Source organism: Ruditapes philippinarum, unplaced genomic scaffold, assembly GCF_026571515.1.
Source record: "Ruditapes philippinarum isolate M1 unplaced genomic scaffold, ASM2657151v2 ctg6761_1_1_1_1, whole genome shotgun sequence".
NCBI lineage: Eukaryota > Metazoa > Mollusca > Bivalvia > Venerida > Veneridae > Ruditapes > Ruditapes philippinarum.
The window spans coordinates 7,564-30,388 of NW_026852539.1; the positions used below are offsets into that span (position 1 = coordinate 7,564).

The window sequence follows — 22,825 nt, forward strand, 5'->3', positions numbered from 1 at the left end:
TTTAAGATTTCTCTGCTAGCTGGCATTTAGTATTTGATGAAACTGTAGTTGCAGATTAAAGTGAAAAAGTATTTTACGACAAAAATAAAGCCAAAGCTCATAATCATTACCTTATTTTTATCAAATAAAACGTCTGTATCATTCATAGTGGAGGAAAGTTCGCCCAAATCTGTTCTACAGGTATGAAAAACCATAAATAGGTTTAAAGCTTTTTGGCAATTATTTATCAATAAGTGAAATAAAGTAAAGTTTTATCAAATATAACTCCAAGAAATTTTGCTTAATTCGTAACAAAGAGGATCGTAGGTAAAAAAACAAGCCCTTCGTTGTCTACTCGAATAATTCTACAACAAAGGGAATCATTATTCCGTTAAGGTTATTGTAGGTGGAAGTTTGGACTTTTTATCGAATATAATTGTTTCTAACTAAAACAATAGTTACAACAAATGCTTTCTACCTAAAATATATAATGATTTATAAACAACCATAAAAATGCATTTTAAGTGATAATTGTCAAGTATACGGTTCATTGAATAAGAAACCAATCTATTGTTTCAATCACAGTAAAACTGACTGATACATGTAATATCAGTAAGCTGACTCCAAAGCATTAGTATAATTATATATCATCCTTCCGGCTTGTTACGACGATCAATAAAAGTAATATTCGATAAAGTGCTTTAACTATTATCAGTATCAAACCATTTTAATGTCTCTGATAGCGTTTTAGATAATGACCTCAAAAAATGCAAATATGGACAAATAATCTACACTGTCTTATTCTCTCATGGAAATACATTTTGATTTTTCTGTAGTGTTGAGATTGTACAGTACCTTTTCATGATTACCTCGTCTATGAGTTTTCAAGTATGATACACTACATGGGTTAACTTAAGGTTCTATGAACAGGTAATGCGCTTTAATTTTCACCTGACTTATGTTTTAAATCAACGCATAACATTTTACTGACTTCAAATTGTATTGTTTGCATTTGACTCTGTGTTAAAAACCAAACGTTATATACAAATATTGTCTCAATGTCAAAGCCTTCCGTTATAAAAGAGTTATCATTAATTTGTAATATGCACACACTTGGTTAAAAGATATGTTGAGTGGAATCAACAGACATGTTAAGTGTTTGTTTACATTTTCAGTCATGGCATGATTAACATCAATATTAACTTGTAGCTTTTTTATTTTTGGTTAACTCTGAATATTTTACACACTCCTATATCTAAATGTCGAACACGCTATCTCTCTTAAATCTCACGTTATTAGTTAATAAAAACATTATTAAATAAAAACAATGAACTATTAAAATTATTTTTTTAATGTTGATATCAGTTACTTTATTACAGTTAGTATAATGAAATATTTCTATCTATTTAAAGAAAATGTTAAAGTTATACACATGATTGTCTAATAATCATGCATGGCCCCATGTAAGTAAATCTCTTAGCACTATACTTCATGTACTTGTTTAAAACCTTCCCTGCACGTGTTAAATTATTGGTTATAACCTTCCGATCCAGCGCCATATCGGTACACATTTGTTAATAACCTCCAATAATTCATAGACATACACTTTTTAAATATCAATAACACCATATCGGCATACACTTGTTCATTACCTCCTACAAAATATAGACCTGCACTTGAAAATTACTTCCACGACCTTCTACATTTGTTAATTACCTCCAACACCCATTAACCGTACACTTGTTTATTAACCACAACCTCTACGCATATTTATGACCCCATGTGAGATTTTAACATGATTAAACTAGCTCTTGAAACAATCACAACTAAATAACATTTGATTTTATTTATTGTGGGTTGAAAAGGTGAACCCTTTTTATAGCATCAAGGTAATAATAATAATCAATGTATTTATCGATAAGAAAAGTGTAACTGCTTCACTTCAATGACAATGATCGACAGCATGTTCCGTATATATTGGTTCTGACAACCATACAATTACGAATACCGCATGATTTTATTTACTGCTTGTTTCATAAGTGAAAGTTACTGTCTATTAGACGCAAGATGTTTACTTTCCATCTCTGAACTATCCTTATATTTATCTAAATAGCTAATTAGTTATATCTTTTGTACAGATCTGAGAAGAAATTATGGATGTAAACTGACATTTAATTTCAGAAATAATTACTTTTGTGTCGTTCTTAACAATATATTTGTACACAGAAAGAACCTAAATTGTCTATTTTATTGACATTTTTGAAAATATTGAAATAATTAGAATATAAATTTAACAACACCAGATACATTTATAAAATTGTTTTCTATTTCAAATCTTCAAAGCATTATCCTCCTCCCCTCCCTCTAAGAAAATACTTTTTTAATATCTCTGATTAAACACGAGAAGCTTAAACTAATTTTCGTTTTGAATATGTCGCTAACACTGATATATTTCGCTGCTTAGTGCAAATAAAGCATTGAATTAAGATTTGGATAAAAATCGTAGTGACTTAACTCAGGAGAATATGACGGGTGTTTAAAACTTTAACATTTAAGACGCAAAGAAATTCTAAGCAATCTGGCTTTTGTCAACATCTGCGTTATACTGATGGTTCTTTTGGCAATACAGGGCCGTTATCGATTATTTTGCAAACCAAAGATTGCTATTGACTCTTCTTTGAAGCTCTAACCTATCAGCAAATTAAAAATAACCCATCGCAGTCTTTGTATGTTTTCAGAAGTTCACCTTAGGCGCTAGTTTTATTCCTTTTTGTGAGCAAATTGGGTACCCACCTAACACAAAACTTTCTTAGACCTAAACGCTAGGTCAGAATAAATGAATTTTGATATTCCAGTACAACAAGCTATCTCCTTTACAGGCCACGTTTCATCCTGATCTATCATAACCTTCACAGCAGCAATGTTTACCTCGGTAATCGAGGTTGTAGGCCTACCTAAATTGTAGTCATCTTTGACACACAACCTCTAAACTTAAAAAGCTTTGACCCGCCTAAAAATTGCTTAGGACCAGAGAACCATTTATGCCACAGAATTCATTATATATCTGCGTCGCAACTATATCATGGCGAATGTGACAATTAAAGAAATACTATGCTTAAATTTGATGTTTGAATATCAAACAATATCAATATCAAATATCAACGATTGCTACAATGTCCCTTTGTATGCATTAACAACCGTGTCACGACTTCATTTATAGTAGATATGTTATGTAAAGTAGATATGTTTCGAACTTGACACACTATAGGTGGAAATAGTGTCATTAAAAAATCTGCCAGTCTCTTTTAAGAAAAGACCAACTTTAATTAAATAGGGAATGCAGCTTCCCATACATAGTTAATACATTCTTTTTTTAAAATTAAACTTATTCAGTAAGAATTCATGTATTTCAATAACTTTCTTACATAAAAAATACACAAAGATGAGCATAGTATATCTTTAATGTACCTTCGAGTTCAGTTTTGTTGCTCATTGTACAGTATTGTCAGTAAATTTAGAATTAAAATATTTTGGTCATTTTACACAAAAATGACATGAAACAAACCCTTAAAGTTAGATATTGAAATCATAAAGCGTTCTAAAATACTATGATAAAAAGTGAGAACATCAACAATGCAAAGGCTACGTTCACAAGACACAGCCCCGACACAAACCAGCCCCAACAGCAGGACACCCAGAAGGCACCGAACCAAAACCTGGAGATGACACAAGAGCCTCAAAGAGGGATGGGACATGTAATAAATGAAATGATAATAACAGGGCCTGATACATATTAGTAACCAAACGTATTGAATGATCCTCTTCAGATGTTGTTATTTACAAGTAAAGATTCTTCTTGAACATTTCATAATTGTATGTTACATGTATCTACACATGTTATCTATCAATATATTTAAATATATTTGATTTTAAAGATTGTGTAAAATAATAACAACATATAAATAAAAAAAATATGAGAAGCGTGAAGTCCTATTAATTGTTATCCATGGAAGACTAGATAAAGATATACATAATTTTATGAGTGTTTTGCTTTTAATTCTGCAAAATATGCTTATAGAAATGAAACTGTACAATACAAGGTACAGCATGCAGAATCTCCACCGAAATGTAAACACTGACTACATGAAATTTAAATAAGGAAATCAAATGAAATAAGTCAAATGTCCTATTCATTCAAACATCTGCGACACTCACTGGACTACAAAAACGAACAATACTAAACTATAATCTGACCATATTTTATTCTTTTTACATATTAATTGAAACAATATTGTGATATTGTACAATATATGGTACCGGTATAATGTATACACGAGCAAATTGTCAATATCTTGAGTATATTAAATACAATATGCCATGTCTTAGTCAGTTGAGTACCGTATTACAGGATTTCCTGTGTTTATGTCACTCATTAATCAACATGACAGTCATCCTCTTCAAAAAATATTGTGGAATTACAGCTAAGACGCCTTGTATTGTAACCACGCCTTTTCCAGCTTAATTTGAAACTCGTCTGCTTTGTCGCGTGACGGTGGTATTTATATTGTGTTTGTCATATTGTCTGACCTTTATACTTAATTCACCGATCACGCATTTAATTCAGTTTTTTACCTTACTTAGAAAAATGGACAAAACAGACACAAGGGTAAAATATATGTGGCGAGAAACTCATAGGTCACTAAACAAGACAAAAATAGTGCGTGCCTTTTTGTGGACGACAGTGATAAATGCAACCCAGTGGCATCACCTAATACAGAGCTCAACATATAAACGGTATAATAAAGAAATAGCAATATAAGACTAATTGGACCATTATACCGTACTTGAACTCGTGCAAGTGACGGCTGTAAAAGTAACTAATCAATGGCAAAAATAACCATGATTGCAAAAAATAGTTTTATACATATTTCCTACCTGAATTAAACCTGCCTTTTAAACATTTCTTTGACAGTTAATATAATATGAACTTATCCCCAATACCATCTGTGTTTCAAATTAAACAATATCTTAAATTATTATATATCTAATAAATCTAACCAATCGACAATCTACATTTGTACCTCATGACCGTTAAATATATTCCTATAGTGGGTCCAAAAATATATATTATTTTCATATTAGAAGGTTGAGTACATGTGCACTAAACGATGCTGGTCTGGTTTCCGATTTCAGTCTAAACAAATTTGATACAGGTAACCATGCTTGCATAAATATATGTTTACAACAGCTGGAAAACCGTCTTGCTGACCAGGAAGCGTTGCTTTGTTTTAGTCCAATACTCCTACGAGGTGTGGTTTTCAGTATAATAATTATCTCATACACTTTATAAATAAAATACATTAAATTAATTGATTGAATTTGGCACATGTTCACCTCACATTTCATTTGCGTTATAAGAATGTTCAATCTCGGCTTTATTGGTCTTATGGCATGATTAATCTTCACATATGTTTTGCATCAGCTGAGTATTTCAGGAAAACCAAAGTCCATTTAATAGTCTAATTGCATGCAACCGCAATAAGCAAGATTGCTTTTTATTCTATGAAGATGAAATGGGCACTGCCACAAAGTGGATTATTTTGTGTTTAGCACCAATCCAACATAATCAAATCAAATATTTTGTAACACATAAAAAGCAAAATATGATATTTAGATATGACAACGGAAGACAAATCATTGATTACATATTGTATTCTGGTTGTCGTTATATGCCTGGGTCACTCGTGAAATTTCATTGTACACTATAAGTAACAATAATGACTTTGTAAACTAACAAAACAACAACAACAACAACAACAAACTTCTTATTTGTGAACAGACAATGCAGCATCGGTCTAGGTGTAAGAATTTGTATGAACGTTAAGCTTATGCATTTAAAATATTTAATAAGCGGTTATACAAGTGCTGTAAACACCAATAAAATGTTTTTAATGCCGTATAGGAAATATTATGAAAATTGTATTTATTTACTGATATCATAACATGCATCTTTAATTCAACTATTCACCTTCTTTAAATGAAATTTACAATACAAATAATTTACAAACCTTTCAAAAAGAAATTCCAGTCCGTCGTTGTGTATGTGTAACGTATTCGCTTAAATATTATTTGATGTTAATTTAATAACTTTGTTTCACAGCCTGTCTAAAGCACATTATTTTATCAAACAATTGAATGTTCAGAATTGTAGGAAAAGCTATTTATTACAGCAAATTTATTTAATTCTAAGAACACAAATGCATCAATAACGAAAACAAACACGCTCCTGGCTCTACGCCATATTTATCCGTTATGATTCCTGTATCGTAGAAACTTTTCCCAATAAAATGTTACAACTCTAAAGATAAATGTTGTTGATTGTTGTATAGGTAAGCGACTGCCTTGACTCAGGTGCTTCCATATGAGATAGAATACCGTGAGAAAACTATTGATTTTAACCTTCTACAATGTTTTTATAGTTTCATAACAGGCACTTCTTCATGAGTTTGTTTAGAGACTTGTTTGCCATAGCAATTTGGAATCGCCATTAAAAGTAATACTAACAGCTATGATCGGCAATTAATAAGCTTTACGATAATCTCAGTTCAAGCGTTCTTAATACAAATAATCAAAGAAAGTATTGGTAACGACTTTTAATTTGAAGACTGAGTTCGGGCCCAGCCGTTGAATTCCTAGCTGTAATTCCATCACTGTTAGTCTGAATTCATATGTTAAATTTATCAGAAACAAGACATCACCTTGTAATGTGCACCAAAAAGAGAACAAAAGGAAGGGTACAAAACATGCCGAAGAATATAACTTCTTTTATTTCAAATTAAGTGTTGAAATTTATCTATTGTGGTAAGATAAATAGAATTTAAGTATTTGAAAGAAGAACACTACTGTTATAGATAAAGAAAAGGATATATTAAATCAAATTGTTAAAGACAAATTAATTGTAGCAGTAAAAATGTTGACAGTCTGTAGATAAATGGAAGCGTTGCGCAACGTTAACTTACGATTTGCGTACGTTAAAACGAACTGACACAAAAGAGGTTTTTACATCAATCTCATTTCGTCATTCGGATACAGCGGTTTTTCTTTTCATAAAATGGTGATAATATCATGATTGAAATGGGGGGGATTGGGATCTCGTAGGTAGACATTTTCATTAACCGTTCTAGGTTTACATGTCGGTATTAAACAATATGAATTTAATGAAAATGGCACGACTGATTGTGTACAAAATCAAGAAAACCATTGCTTGTTGCATTGCATCAGATATGACAGAGAGATAATAATGTATTACCAAAATTTCATCATCGGTAAACGTCAAATTTATCTTAATGCACGATAAATACTTTTTGATTGTGTTATGTAAATGTATAGCGAGCAAAATAAATCTTATTACAATATCTGGACGTGTTGGACTTCCAATTCTCTTTATAATTAAAAAAATCCGATCTATTCTTCTTGCTGCGCGAAATGATAAGTTGTGTGGCATTAACCAACGAATGACGTCAAATATTACATGTTATGACTGCTCTCGATTTATAGACATTCTTCTTCAAATATGTTTTTCTGTTTAAAATATTGATACTTGAATGTTAGAACCAACATGATCATAACATGATGAAAAAATTATTCTACTTGATATATTTTAACTAACGGTAAATGCTCCATTATATGAATCGTTCATGAAAACAAAATATATTTCTCGACAGAGTAAGTACACTTTACTTAATGTTATACAAATATAATACCTTACTTACATATCTTGAAATTTCTTTTAAAATTTCCTCTTTATATGAGAAAAAAGTTGATATATTGTTTTAACACCCGTAAGCCAGCTGGTATTTACAATAAAATATAACCCGACTGCAGAAAAGTTTATTATATACTTTTAAATAACTTTACAAGTACTTTCCTTCTATGATCTCATAACAACACTTGTCGGGTTGCACCAGTGTGCAAGTAAAGAGAAAACAAAAAGAGAATTTTTGAGAGAAAATTAGTTTATGAGAAAAAAACAAAACGCAGACGTCATTAACTTATAAATACACGTTTATCATACAAAATGTCATATGACAACAAGACAATACTTTTCTTCAGGTTTCTCACAAAAAAAATGGTTAAAAATATCGACTCTTTTGCTTCTATTACGTATCCTCTGATTACAGTCACGTCTTACATCCGCTTGTTGCTAAGAAACCAGATTAATTTATTTAATGATATATATTTATATCAAATATATGATTAATGGCAAACCAAACTTATGAACTTATACTCTTATCTTTCATGTTACAAATAACTTTTTCTATGACGTTTTTCTTAACTCGACATTATTTTACTGCACTAAATGTATGGTAATACTGAATATAAAATAAGTAAAAGAAAAGTGTACTAAATTATTCTCCTATCTATATTGTTTATCTAAGATCACGAAGTTTACTTACAACGTTTCTTTAATATCATCAATCGGCTTAAAACAAAGTTCAAAGTTCTATGTTATAGAAATTCCTTATAGGCCGATAGAGACTTAATTAAAATCCTGAACAAGATATATCTAAGTCCATAAGGCTACAGGAGTTGATCAAATTCCACAAACGATCATTATTGCAGGCAAACCCTCCCCGGCTCATCCCATTAGAGATTTATGTAATACTATGTTAAGTCAAGGTCAGTTCCCAGAAAATCTAAAACTTGCCCAAGTAACTCAATTATTTTAAAAAATATGACCCCTATATAGAAAAGTTTTTAGGCAAGTAAGCATTCTACCCACCATGTCCAAATTATATGAAAGGGTTATCCACGATCAACTCTCGGGTTACTTCGAGGAAAATTTCACCCTTTTCTGGCATCCTTCCGGAAATCATATGGCTGTCAGACTACCCTACTAAGGCTAGTGGGAGACTAGAAAAAGGCCCTTGATGAAAACATGTTCATGGGAGCAAATCTAATGGACTTATCAAAGACCCTCGACTGTCGTCCACATGACTTAATCATCCTTAAACTTAAGGCTTATGGTCTGTCTGATAACGCTTGTAAACTTATGAGCAGTTATTTCCAAAAGAGGAAACAAAGGGTTAACCAGCCAGTTGGATAAAATTATTAAGGGTGTCTTTCAAGGATCAATATTAGGGCCCCTGGTCTTCAACATTTTCATTAATGATATATTTTACTATATAGAAAAATCCTACCTTTATAATTATGCTGATGATAATACTTTGTCCTTCTGGCAAAAATGCTACAGTTGTCAAATCTACCCTTGAGGGTGAAAGTATATTCTCAGAAATTGGTTTAAATCCAACCAAATGCAGGCAAACCCTGAAGAGTTTCAAGCTATTTCAGTAAGAATTAAGTCACATACTGAAATTAAGTCATTTGATATAAGCGGCAGCACTATCCCATGTGAAGAACAGGTCAAATTACTAGGAGTAGATATTGACTATCAATTAAATTTTGATGCCCAGGTATCAGCCATTTGCCAAAAAGCTGCAAAACAGTTAGATTAAGTAAATTCCTCCCTGTATCTACCAGGCTTATCATATTTAAATCTTTTATCAGGTCAAATTTCAATTACTGTCCCATAGTGTGGCATTTCTGTAGTAAAGACAACACTGACAAACTTGAAAACTCCAGTACAGGGCCTTACGCATTGTTTTCAATGATTTCTCATCATCATATGAAAGTCTCCTTGATAAGGTTAAACTACCCACACTCCATTTTAGTAGGTTAAAAACAATTGCCATCGAGACTTTCAAATGCTTACACAATATATCACCAAAATATATTCAAAACTTGGCCAAGTTTAAGACCTCTGTTTACAATTGCAGGTATGATTATACACTAGAAGTGCCTACAGTACGAACCACAAGGCATGGACAGACCTCCTTTCGTTTTGAGGCTGTCCGGGTGTGGAAAAGCCTCCCTAGTGACATCAGAAAGGTAGAAAACTTCAAAGAATTTGGAAGGCTGGTTATCACCTGGACAGACCCAAATGTAAGTGTTCAATGTGTCGTTTGTAGCCTTTTGTTAAACACATGGGTGTTTAACATGTGCTTGTATGTGTTTAACATGTGTTTATATTTGCTTCTATGTATAGTCTTTAGATGTTGCATCATTATACCTATAAAATGCTTTGTGTGACTTTTTATTTGCATTATGTGATAGTCCTATGCAATTTCCTTGTTTTTATAAATATGTTTTTATCTATTATATTTGTTTTACAGGTATGTACATATGTGTATATAGATATCTTACTTTTTGTATTATTTTACTTGTAATCTTTTTAGATTTCAAACTTATTTTTTAATTTCTTAATTCATGTACTTAGATGTGCTGATGCTTATCTTTATTTATGTCTGTCTTTAGCTAATCTATAACTATTTTACAGAAATATACATTTATATATATACCTGTTCTTTGTATCATCTTGCTTGTTATTAACATGCTATGGTGCTTTAATATCTTAAATCCATGTATTTAGATGTGATTTATATGCTTATAAATTTTAGTTGCTTTAATATCTTAATTCCATGTACTTTAATGTGCTTATGCTTATATTTTTAGCTGCTTTACTTCTATTAATACACATAGTATTGTTTGTCGGAAAATAGCTCACGAGCTAGTGTTTTCTGTTTAAATGTATCCGACGTAAAATAAATTTTCTTGTATCTCTTAATTAAGGAGTCTACGTAATAAAGTGATATGTTGGCCAGGATAAAAAAACTATAATTAGTACTGATTACTTTTACAGTCAAATTTGAATTAAGTTTGTGTACACCAAGTCAGTAAATCAATCTGTCTGACTTTCTTCTTTTATTTTAAATTAAATTGTTTTAAATTTATGCTTACCTACATTATAACAAAGGGGAAGAATTTGTGCATTGATTTACACACTTTAAGTACATGTTTATTAGTACGTATTTACAAAATTAATTTTAACCGGCTTAGTGTTTTAAATTATTTTTACAAACAGTCAATTTACTAGATTGATTAACAGTTTGCCGATTTACCAAAGTAAATGTGTTACGATTCATTTGAAATACTGCAATCCTTTTGGACAAAAAATAATTTCAAACTCTAAATCATTTTAAGATTATCCTTCTTTTAACTATATCAATTTTGCTACTTAATTATATTTGTGTTAGCTACAACATTACATTTAATCAATACTTTTCAGTCAAACCGGATTGCTATATAGTTTCCTACTTCTTACACATTTCGCATCTTTATTTTTTCCAAAATATTTATATCCCCGATTTGCCATACTTTTTGATATAGTACAAAACTCAACACATTAAAATACACTAAAAGGGAGAAGACTTTGTTTTTCGTTCTAATCCTTTTCTGGAATATAAAAATGTTGAATTTGTTTTGTAAATGTATATATTTATATGTACATATTCGAGAAATATGATGTTAACACTGTAATAAGTGATATATGTATTCCTAGATATTTCATAGTCACGCATGATATAATCATAATTAACGTCGCTGACCTATGTTGACGGATGGATATAAAGATGGATTTAAATAGGCCAAAAAATACGCATATGGGTACAATTTATTATCCTAATAAATATAAGCAGCTTGCTAAGTAATGCAATCTTACTCACTTCTTTCAGATTATTCAAACATTTACATTTTTGCAACTCTTGCTGTATCAATAGGAATATTATTAAATATTGTAGAATAATAACAAAAATTGATTAAATCTGATATCTGACATGAGGCGTAAGTTATATGACACGAGGTTTACGTTATGTGGCATAAGACAGATCTGAAACACGATTAGCTATCGAACATGATTTATGTCAGCAGCTTACTTTAATAAACCCAAATTGCATTTTAATAAGAACATTGCGTGTTACTGCAATTTAGATAAGACTAGGAATCTTTATGTAAAATGAATAAATGTCACTCATTAAATGTTCAACATTAAAGTACGATCATTTAGGTCAACAATATTATTTTGAAGCATCATATTCAAAATGCAGAATGCAATATTTAATCCTCATTGAAAAGGACGACATACATATTTAAAAGATTTTTGCGGACATAAAGTTAACTATTTGGACTAAAGATGAAATTTGAATAACAGGTACCAAAAATACATGACCAAAGGAGGTATTGCCTAAGTTTCATCTGCAAAGTTCACCCGATTTATATCATATTATTTAATATTAAATCACATATTGTGTCAATCCATTACAGATACAAAGGGGAGTCAATGTTTGTAACAAGAACAATTTTCGACGAATGCAAAATAAACAGTTCGTGTGGCTCGTGTAAAAATCCTTCTTTCTATATATTAGCAATTTGTGTCCCGAAGTGTCAGATAATATCTGTTCTATAAACATCACAATAAATGGCAATAAATTTGTATCATCTGTTTGATGAAAGGGTGAACATGAAGTAAATAATAATTTCTATAACATGCCGATTAACATGTAACAAATTGTCCGTGCAAATTGATAGGATACGAAAATACTTTAAAATAGTGCCTGGCTTCAGAGTGTTTATGGTAATCTTAACTTTTCAATATGTCGTGCAATCTCCAATAAAATAAAGGCATGCAAGTAGCTAATGAATAACCCAGAAAGTAGAAACTTTAAAAAATTTTAACTTTAAAATTTGTTTAAAATTTACAGCATTATTCTTTACAGACATGTAAACACTTTCACGACCATATTTCAATTAAAACACACAGATAAGATTCATAAAATGATATACGAATATAGTCATGTTAATACAAATCATTGAGCTGTAAACCTTGTACTAACTCTTTTAAGTACCGTACATATGTCAATCAATCAATGGTTCAGAAGTATCTATCTAAAAAGTGTGGTCGTTTTTATTGTATCTACGTCGATTTCCGCAAAGCTTTTGATAAAATTAACCATAATAGACTATTTGTTTCTTTAGAGAAGAAGGGAATTCACGGTCAATTTATGAATACTCTCAAGTCTCTTTATACCGATTTAAAATCATGTGTCAAACTCAATAACAATGTCACTGATTTTTTCTCGTGCAATATCGGCACCCGCCAAGGGGACAAAACAAGTTCGACAATTTTTGATCTCTTTATAGATGAGTTGTCTGTCCTTTTACGTGAAAATTGTGAGAGTGGTATTTTTATCACAAATGATATTCCAGATATTTTTTGTTTGATGTTCGCAGACGATGTAGCAGGGTGTGCCGAAACTGCATTTAAGCTTCAACAGCAAATAAATGTTATTGACAATTTTTGTTGTGATACTGGGATGGAAATAAATATGGATAAGACTGAAATTACGGTTTTTCGAAATGGAGGTCCTCTTCGTCAATATGAGCACTGGTCGTATCGTGGGACACAAATCAATATTACCTCTCAGTATAAGTACATGGGTATCTTACTTACATCAAGTTTGTCATGGTCATCCGCTCATTCTAAGTTAGTATCTCAGGCGCAAAGAGCTCTCTTTGCCATAAATGCTTATCAAAGACCTTTTGGTTATTTTTCTGTTGTTGATTCTTTTAAGGTTTTTGATTCCATGGTCAAACCGATACTTTGTTATGCATCTCAAATTTGGGGCTATGAATATGTAGATACAATAGAATCTATTCATAATAAATTCTGTAAACGTATTTTATATGTACGTAGAACTACTAATACATGTATGGTTCTTGGTGAATGTGGTAGATTGCCTTTATGTACTACATATTATATAAATTGTATTCGATATTGGTGTAATTTGTTAACCATGCCATCACATAGATATCCAAAGCAATGTTATAACATGTTAAAATCTCTAGATGATGCCGGTAGAAACTGCTGGGCAACCAAAGTTAGAACACTTTTGTATAAATATGGATTCAGTTTATATGGATAAGTCAAGATGTTGGTGATGTCATTGCCTTTATTACCATGTTTAAACAAAGAGTTGTTAACTATTGTACACTAGACTGGCAAACAGCTCTTGAATCCTCTAGTAGATGTGATCATTATAATAACTTTAAAAGCCTACTTACTGTTGAAAAATATTTAACTATGGATATTCAGTTAAAATATAGAATTGCTATGTCAAAGTTTCGCCTTTCAAATCACAGACTGAATATTGAATTAGGCAGATATAATAATGTTATAAAAGAAAATCGTATATGTAACTTTTGCCAACAGTTTAATAATGCTAATGTAATTGATTGTGAGTACCATGCCTTTTTTAAATGTGTTAAATATGATACTATTAGACAAATATATTTATTTAGCTGGTATATACATGGAACAGAACTTCAAGATTTCTATGCTCTTTTGTCTTCTCAAAACCCTGACATTGTTAAAAATATATCTATTTACATCTATCAACTTATGAATATAATTAATGATACTTAAGTTTCACAATATACAACTACTTGACATTTTATTATATGTTATACCTTATGATGTATTTTGGGCCGGATGCCTTTATTTACAAATAAATGATTTGAGTTGAGTTGAGTTGAGTTGTCTTGTATTTTGTAATATTTAGACGTCACGGATATTATTGGACACATACGAGCACGCACGAGCACACATGCGCGCGCACGCACGCATGCACAGAGGGGAAAAACGATATTTTCATTATTATTATCTTTGTTAAATATTTTATTTATGTGTTTTAATACAATGCACTACACGGCAGTCTATTTCATTTCGATGATCTTATGCATGATGTATCTTTCCCATGTATCTTTACTTGAAATATTCCCAATGATTAATTTCCAAAATTCTTTGCCCTTTACAGATAAATTTACTTTGAAACTTGCAACTATATAAATATTTGTACATGTAATTGACCTTAATTCGGGTCGTCTTGACACAAGTTAGATAATCGACCTAATCAATGTTATTTTTTTTGAGCTCATTATGTCTGTAAATCAATTGATGTGGCGCTCTAACTTGAAAACTAAATGAACCCATTACATTCGATATGTATAATGTATTGTAGGAAATTAAAAAAAAAAACCCACACTATCATCAGGTCATTAGAGCTATTTGCATCGGGTGATTTAGCCGTTAGTAGGTAAATAGCGCAATTTGATTCAGTTATTTTTGTCAAATACACTCCTCTAAAATCCACGAATAAAAAACACACATACTTAAGTCATGTTGATAAGATAATTTTAGAAGTCACCTACAATTTTGAAAATATATCCCACCTTACTAATGAATATACTAATGAATATAAGAAGCAATAGCACGTACGTTAAATTCTTTGTTTCAGATCAATTCAAGATTTTTCTAGAATATTTTACTTTGTCGTGATAACTATACAGCGGTAGTTCTGTAGCGTGTGTAACGTAAATACTCAATTATGTAGTACTACATGTTTATATAAAACAATGAGTTATCAATTAATTTTAAAATATGAAACGTCTTTTATGTAACTGGAAAATTAAATCAAGGACTTACCGATCCAATTATATGATTAATATGTATATACGTTTTGTATCAACTTAAAACTTCTGAAAAGTAAAAGTTTATTCAAGAACGAAAGTTGAGTGCAACTGCACTATCAAAGGTTTTGCTTGTTGTAATAGTTATAGTACATTAAACGAGTTAGTTACGAGGATATAACACTGGCTGGGGCGACATCAAGGGATGTTTCTGCTAAAAAATGGCGAGGCCGTTAGGCCGAGACAATGTTTTGCAGAAACATCCCGAGATGTCGCCCAGCCAGTGTTATATCCTCGTAACTAACGAGTTTCATATACTATAACTGTTTTATCGCAATGGCATAATGTTTTCTTTTTTGTAATAGAAATAAATAAATAAATCGTTAGCTACATTACTGTTATTTATGATAAGGCAGTTTTTTCAAGCTGTTTTCGCTGTCTCAAAAACAAAAAGATTATACAAAAGACATCCAATGTTAGAGGCGGATTGTAAACTGTTACCAATATTGATTCAAGATTAAAGGGCTTTTTTTTTCAGTGGAAATAATTCATGTACCGGAATCTGATTAAATGAGAGTAAATTTCATTTCATTAATTATCTTTGTTTATATTTTTCATTTTATTTATTTTTTTATTTTATTTTATTGATTCCATTTTTTTTTGCTACTGGGAATGTTCGTTACCACTACCCCATTGGAGCCTCTGTGAAAAAAACTACATTAGATATATACAAGGTGCGAAAAAAACTCAACCACTATATAGCAGTCGAGTTTGTTTCCTATATGAATCAATGAAAAAAACTGTACTGTTATATATCAATACAGTTTTCAAATGCTCATTGAAGTGTACTGAGTATAATGGGTTAGTAAGAACAAAAGAAAAGTTCCAAACCATGCGATAACATTGAATATCAAACGAATGTACATTGGCGCAAATTGATATCGAGTTATTTTGTGTCAACAGGTCGTTTCGATAAATACTATGTATTATTACACATTATAGAATAGTAGGATTCAAATATCATTAATACCAATATCAAGGTATCTGTTTGTTTAGAAAAAAAAACTAAAAACAAATTAGGACTTGTTAAAATGCTCATATCTCGAGTAGTTGTCTCAGCTAGTGAAAATAATCAAGACCAGGATACCAAAGTGAAACGATGTTGTTATTCTTTCTTTTTGTACAAAAGTAAATTGAATCTAACGACGTCGTGTACTTCCCTTTTCTCTTACATATGGGATATAACCATGTTTTTGAAATACGTATCCTTCATTTATAACATGTTATAATGTGTCATGATATTTTTTAACATATAAAAGCGTCGTTATAAAAGCAACACTTTTCTGTTCCGAGAGGCATTCAACTATTTGGAAAGAAATTTTACAAATCGCTCTTGTTTCAAATTGCCAACTATTAAAACTCATAATTACGTAAGTGTTACCTTTTCTGCCATTCATTTATGTAATAGCAGTTGTATTTATCATGTTACTTTATATCACATCACATGCCTTGCCAAGCCTACACAGACAAAGAAAAGATTTGATGAATGTAAAAATAACAGTATGATTATCGCGTTTTTTTTATTGAAATTTCAATCTGTATCCGTATCCGATGTAGTAGACACTGAATCAATCAATATTTCTTTTAATTATCATTTAATTGAAATAATAATTATTGCCTTTAGCATGCGAAGTCTGAAGTTTTGTTATTGCCTTTTTATTATGCAAGATCAAAATAATTATTTCTAGCGTTTTTGTAATAAACATATACATTAGTAAATATGACATAAACAAACCCTGTCAAACACGGTTAGACCCGTTCTTTCAATGTCGCATATTATCATACTCGTTTTGATGCCAATTAAGACAGGTATCCGACTTATTACTTGCAAAGTACTTAAGTATATAATGCTCATTTCATTTAAACTGGATGAAACCATGAAAAATAATTTTTGCCACGAAATTTACATTCTGATTTTCATACCGTAGAGTTTTCCAATAAAATGTCACAGATTTTGTATAGGTACGTGGCTGAACCCTGTTGTTCTTATATGGCAGTGCACGCAAACTCTATAGATATGATGTTATTCTACAAGGCATGTATATTCCGTTATCGATGTTATGTATTATGTAAGGCCATTTTTATGTTAAAATATTGAATTCTGCTTATACCAATGCTAAAGGGGCATGGATTGTAGCTTACGCGTACCACTACAGTCCTATTAGGATTATTTTAGCCGAGCCAGTAACATTTTCAATTTTGCCCTGTTTGGCGTTCTTTTAAGTTTCCATGTACTCTATATTATTTAAGAATTTAGTTTTTTCGAGTATATTATACTGATATAAAGCTAAAAAATGAAATTTCGGTGCATTAATGTTGTAATGGTTGCGTACTGGGAATGCTCTTTGTTGATCTTTTTTCTTATTGTGAGTACGGTGTTCATAAGAATTATTGAACTTTTATTAAAGACACATTAAAATGTTTTCTGAAGACAAGTTGTTGACCTAGTTTATTTTTCATTTGCATAAGAATTATGAGTGTATACAGACATACAATAAATGAGTTTATTTGCAAGATTCTGTATCAAAAATATACAGATTTTGTAACTTAAAAGTTTGTCATATTCGCAGATGTGTTCATACGGCGCAGTTATAATAAATCCTTTAATATCACAATTTAGTATTCTTTCTGTGAGCTTAACACCTCATCAACTCATTCTCATATTCTGACGATTACTATCATTATGCTCAAATCTTAAAAGACAAGCTCATCGAAATGAGTGTTCAAACTGGGTGCTTGAGGGAACTAAGGAAGATTTTTATAAGTGAAAGGGACTGGGGCAATTTTTTAAGTGGAAAACTTAAGACAATTTATAACTTACCTGTGCAAGATCATAGCTTTCAGCAATGAATTATCTAATGCAAGCTATACAAAATAGAGAGCATCGTTACATCTTGAAGAGGCATATCATGAAGTTTGGGTTGCTTACAGTGTTGTTCAAATTGAATTCATTTAAGATAATATGTAGATACTAATGGAAGACTGACAAACATAATTTGATACTAATAAGTCTACTGGTTAATTATTTCAAATGTATTCTTAGAATACCAAAGCGTCAGCTTCTTATTCTCCTGATATACCTACGTACCTTTTGTATGGATATATCTGAGAATGTTTGTAAATCAATTTTCATGACTTTTCGATTCCCCGGATGAAATTAAAACGGAAAGAGAATCATAACAAAAACACATGCAGTATATCAATGCTGTGAAATGTAAGTCAAAGCCATCTGAGAGCTTTTGTTTCAATGATAGATTTAATATTGAGACATGTATATGGGATGATTGTTTACGTTTAAAGATTCATATTAACTGTTGAAAAGTATGTCCATAAAATACGTTACAACATTTTAAATAATACATTCCGGTTTCGTATTAGGAATTTCTCAACACCCCTGATGGTTTTTTTTTTGTTTTATTTAATACTGTTATTGGGAATAAAATTTTCTCTGCTAGCTGACATGTAGTATTTGACGAAAATATAGTTGCAGATTCAAGTGAAAAAGTTTTTTACGACAAAAATAAAGCTAAAGCTCCTTTGCTTCAAAAGAGAGTTTCTACTGGCGATGTTCAAAGTAAGCCTAAGGTCAAATGTAAGCTGTATGGATGTAAGAAACGAGTAAATACGATTTCCTAGAAGAACCGTTAATTCTAGAATCATAACCTTATTTAGATCGAATAAAACGTCTGTATCATTCATAGTGGAGGAAGTGCGCCCAAATCTGTTCTACATGTATGAAAAACCATAAATAGAGCTTTATAATTAAAGGTTTTCGACAAAAGTTAACATGTGAAATAAAGAAAAGTCTTATCAAATATAACTCCAAGAAATGTTACTTTATCAGTAACAAAGAAGATCATAGTCAAAGAAACAAGCCATTCGATGTCAACTCGAATAATTCTACAACAAAGGGAATCTTTATTCCGTTAAGGTTTTTGTAGGTGGAAGTTTGGACTTTTATCAAATGTAATTGTTTCTAGCTAAAATAATTATTTACAACAAATGCCTTCTACCTCAAATATATTATGAATTGCAAACAGAACATAAAAATGCATTTCAAGTGATAATTGTCAACTACTGTTCTGGTAATACAAATGATAAGAAACCAATTTATTGTTTCAACTGACTGATTACTGCAATATCAGTAAGCTGACTGCCAAGCATTAATATAATTATATATCATCCTTTCGGCTTATTGCGACGATCAATACAATTAATATTCGTTAAATGCATTAACTATCATCAGTATCAAACCATTTTAATGTCTCTGGTGACGTTTTTGATTCTCATCTCAAGTAATGCAAATATGGACAAATAATGTACTCCGTCTCATTTTCTCATGGAAACACATTTAATTTGTTTAATTTCTTCTGTAGTGATGAGATTTGACAGTACCTGTTCACGATTATGTCGTTTATGAGCTTTCAAGTATGATACTCTACATGGGTAAACGTAAGGTTCCATGTACAGGTTATGCGCTTAAATTTTCTACGTGACTTATTTTCAAATCATCGAAGGACATTTTACTGACTTCAAATTGTAATGTTTGCTTTTGGCTTTGTTGTATCAGTTATTAAAAACCAAACGTTATACAAATATTGTCTCAATTCCGAAGCCTTCCGTTATAAAAGAGTTATCATTGATTTGATATATGCACACACTTGGATAAAAGATAAGTTGAGTAGAAGCAATAGACATGTTATTAAGTGTTTGTGATGGCAAGGATTCACGTCAATATTAACTTGTAGCTACTTTCTATGTTTACACACTCCTTTATTAAAATGTCGAATACGCTATCGCTATCTCTCTTTAACTATTTCATGCAATTAATAAATAACAGTTTTATTCAATAAAAGCAATGAACTATTAAATGTCGATATCAGTTAGCTTATTACATGTAGTTTGATGCAATATATCTATTTATAGAAAATGATGATAAAAAATGAAAATTACAAAGCGGATAAATCAATACTTGCTACATCATTTTTTTCCATTTACTTGATTATATGTTTAATGACCTTAATTTTGCACGTAAAGACATTTGAGCATATCTGACGGAAGTTTATTATATTTCACTTCCGTTTACAAAAATGAAATTTTGCCGGTTTTCTCTCAATGACATGACAACTTCAATATTCATTTTAACTTTTATACTTAATTCAAGGATGACACAATTAATTCAGATTTTTTCCTTACTTAGAAAAATGGACAAACCAGACACATAGGTAAAATATGTATTGCGAGAAACTCATAGGTCATCAAACAGGACAAAATATTTGCGTGCCTTTTTTAAACTGCAGTGATAAATGCCAGTGGCATCACGAGCTATAATTATAATTAAGACATGGCAATAAAAGACTTATTGAACCGTGATACCTTACTTGAACTCGGACAAGTGTCGTCTGGAATTAGAAGGAAAAATTAACCAAGATTGCAAAAAATAGTTTTATAAATGTTTCTAACCTGAATTTAACCTGCCTTTTAAACATCATTTCTTTTGACAGTTAATAGAATATGCACACGTCCTCAATATCATTTGTATTACAAATTAAACAATATCTTAAATAACGATTTACTCTTACACGAATATCTACCTGTCTGTATTCTTAGATTATCAGTTTTGTTTAAGTTATTATAAGACTTCTTGATACAACATTTTCGGAATAAAGTGATATGAAACGGTACTTATCCGATTTTGAATTAAGGTTAAAAATAAAATTTGCTGACGATAAAATATAACGAAACAATAAGGAAACCAGTCGATAACATAAATCAACCAATCCGCTCTCTAAATTATAAAGGTGACGTCTTCTATTTTGAAACTATGCGTTGCTTACTCTTCTTTAATTTTTTTAATTTTTGGTTTTTGCCGTGTTTTATAACGACGCATTTAAACAGCATATATCAGTTGAACTAATTCTAATAGACCAGTCTATGTGTGTGGCATATTAAACTGTTTTAATGTATTTTTTATTCAACTGCTTTGCTTTTTCTTACAGTCTAAATCAAACCATTTAAAAGAAACAACAATTTCAGTTACTTCTTGGAGATGAACAAACATGTTTTAAAACAGAGTATCTGCTGAATAAATTCACCGTTTTATATATCATTTCAGTTGTATATTATTTTAAACAGGCAATTGTACCATTAATCCGGATCGATATTATTCTTTAGATTAATGAGGTTGCTATAAGTCATGATTCGCAAACAAACGCAGGTAAATACCGATAACGGTATATTTTCCACGGAATAAAAAAGTGATGACAATAATAAAATAACATAACAGGACTTATATCATAAGAAAAAAATTGAACGTGAAGCAAATTAACTATAATATATTAACATGACTTATATATTTCTTATATAACATGACAAGTTTACCTCTATTTTTCCAACGAATTAATTAGTCTCATCTACCTGTGCATTTTCACTCCAGTTCATTATACTTTTGCGCACTTGCATACTCTCGGTTCACAACGTATTAGAAATGGTAAATGGTGCATCCCAATTATTAGTCAATAAATAAGATATTCAGCGACATTTGTGAAAGGTTTTAAATGGAAATGCTAATCCATTATTGTTCAAACTTTTGAATGAAATGAACAACAGACAATATAATATCGTGCATTATGATGTACTGATTTCCATAATCCAATATACTGCTGCTCATATCTTTGTAAAACACGTTTTATTATCATTAACAAATACCGCCATATGAATTGACGAACGGAACAGAAGGTAAAACTTCCAGTTACAATACCGAATTTGTTTCATAATATCTAGAGGAAGTTACCTGATGGTATATTTAAATTATACGATACATGATTTACATGCAAATAAGTATTTGTTTATCTATCCGTTGAACCCTTTCAGCCAGTAAAATTTTTAATGCGTTATCGTTGAACGGGTTAATTTTATTTGAATTAATATATTCAAAGTGTCATTATGGTCATTTATACGTTGTCAAGTTGAGCTGAGCTGAATTGACCATATATTTCAAATGAGTTGACCAGTACGTAATATTGGAAAATGCTTATGATAAAATATAAATCTTCCTTAAATAAAAAAGACTGTCTCACTCTCTTAATAAACTGAAAGTAAGAGGTGAATTCAGATGGATATGTACTTAAATGTCCTTGTTATTGATTGTGCGAAGTGGAAGGAATTGTGGCAAAATGAAAACTTCTTTTCAACTTTCACTTAACCTTTAACTGGTATACAGGAACTTAATTTCCAGCACGTCCTTTGTAATCAAATATTTGCCTATAACTTCTTAAGTTTATAAAGGTTACCAAATTTTATATATTGATAAGTTGATTTTCTTTTTTTTTTATTTATAATTTATATAAATTAAAACGCCTATAAA

General features: G+C 30.7%; 1 protein-coding gene across 1 annotated transcript in view; it reads left to right on the plus strand.

Annotated features, from left to right (window-relative positions):
• Positions 1-3,587: 3,587 nt before the first annotated feature.
• The window catches only part of LOC132716577 (uncharacterized), a 49,870-nt gene continuing 30,632 nt past the window's right edge, over positions 3,588-22,825 (plus strand). The window contains exon 1 of the mRNA XM_060699885.1: positions 3,588-3,734. Within this exon, the coding sequence (XP_060555868.1) occupies positions 3,588-3,734 (147 nt within the window). The remainder of the gene's footprint in view (positions 3,735-22,825) is intronic.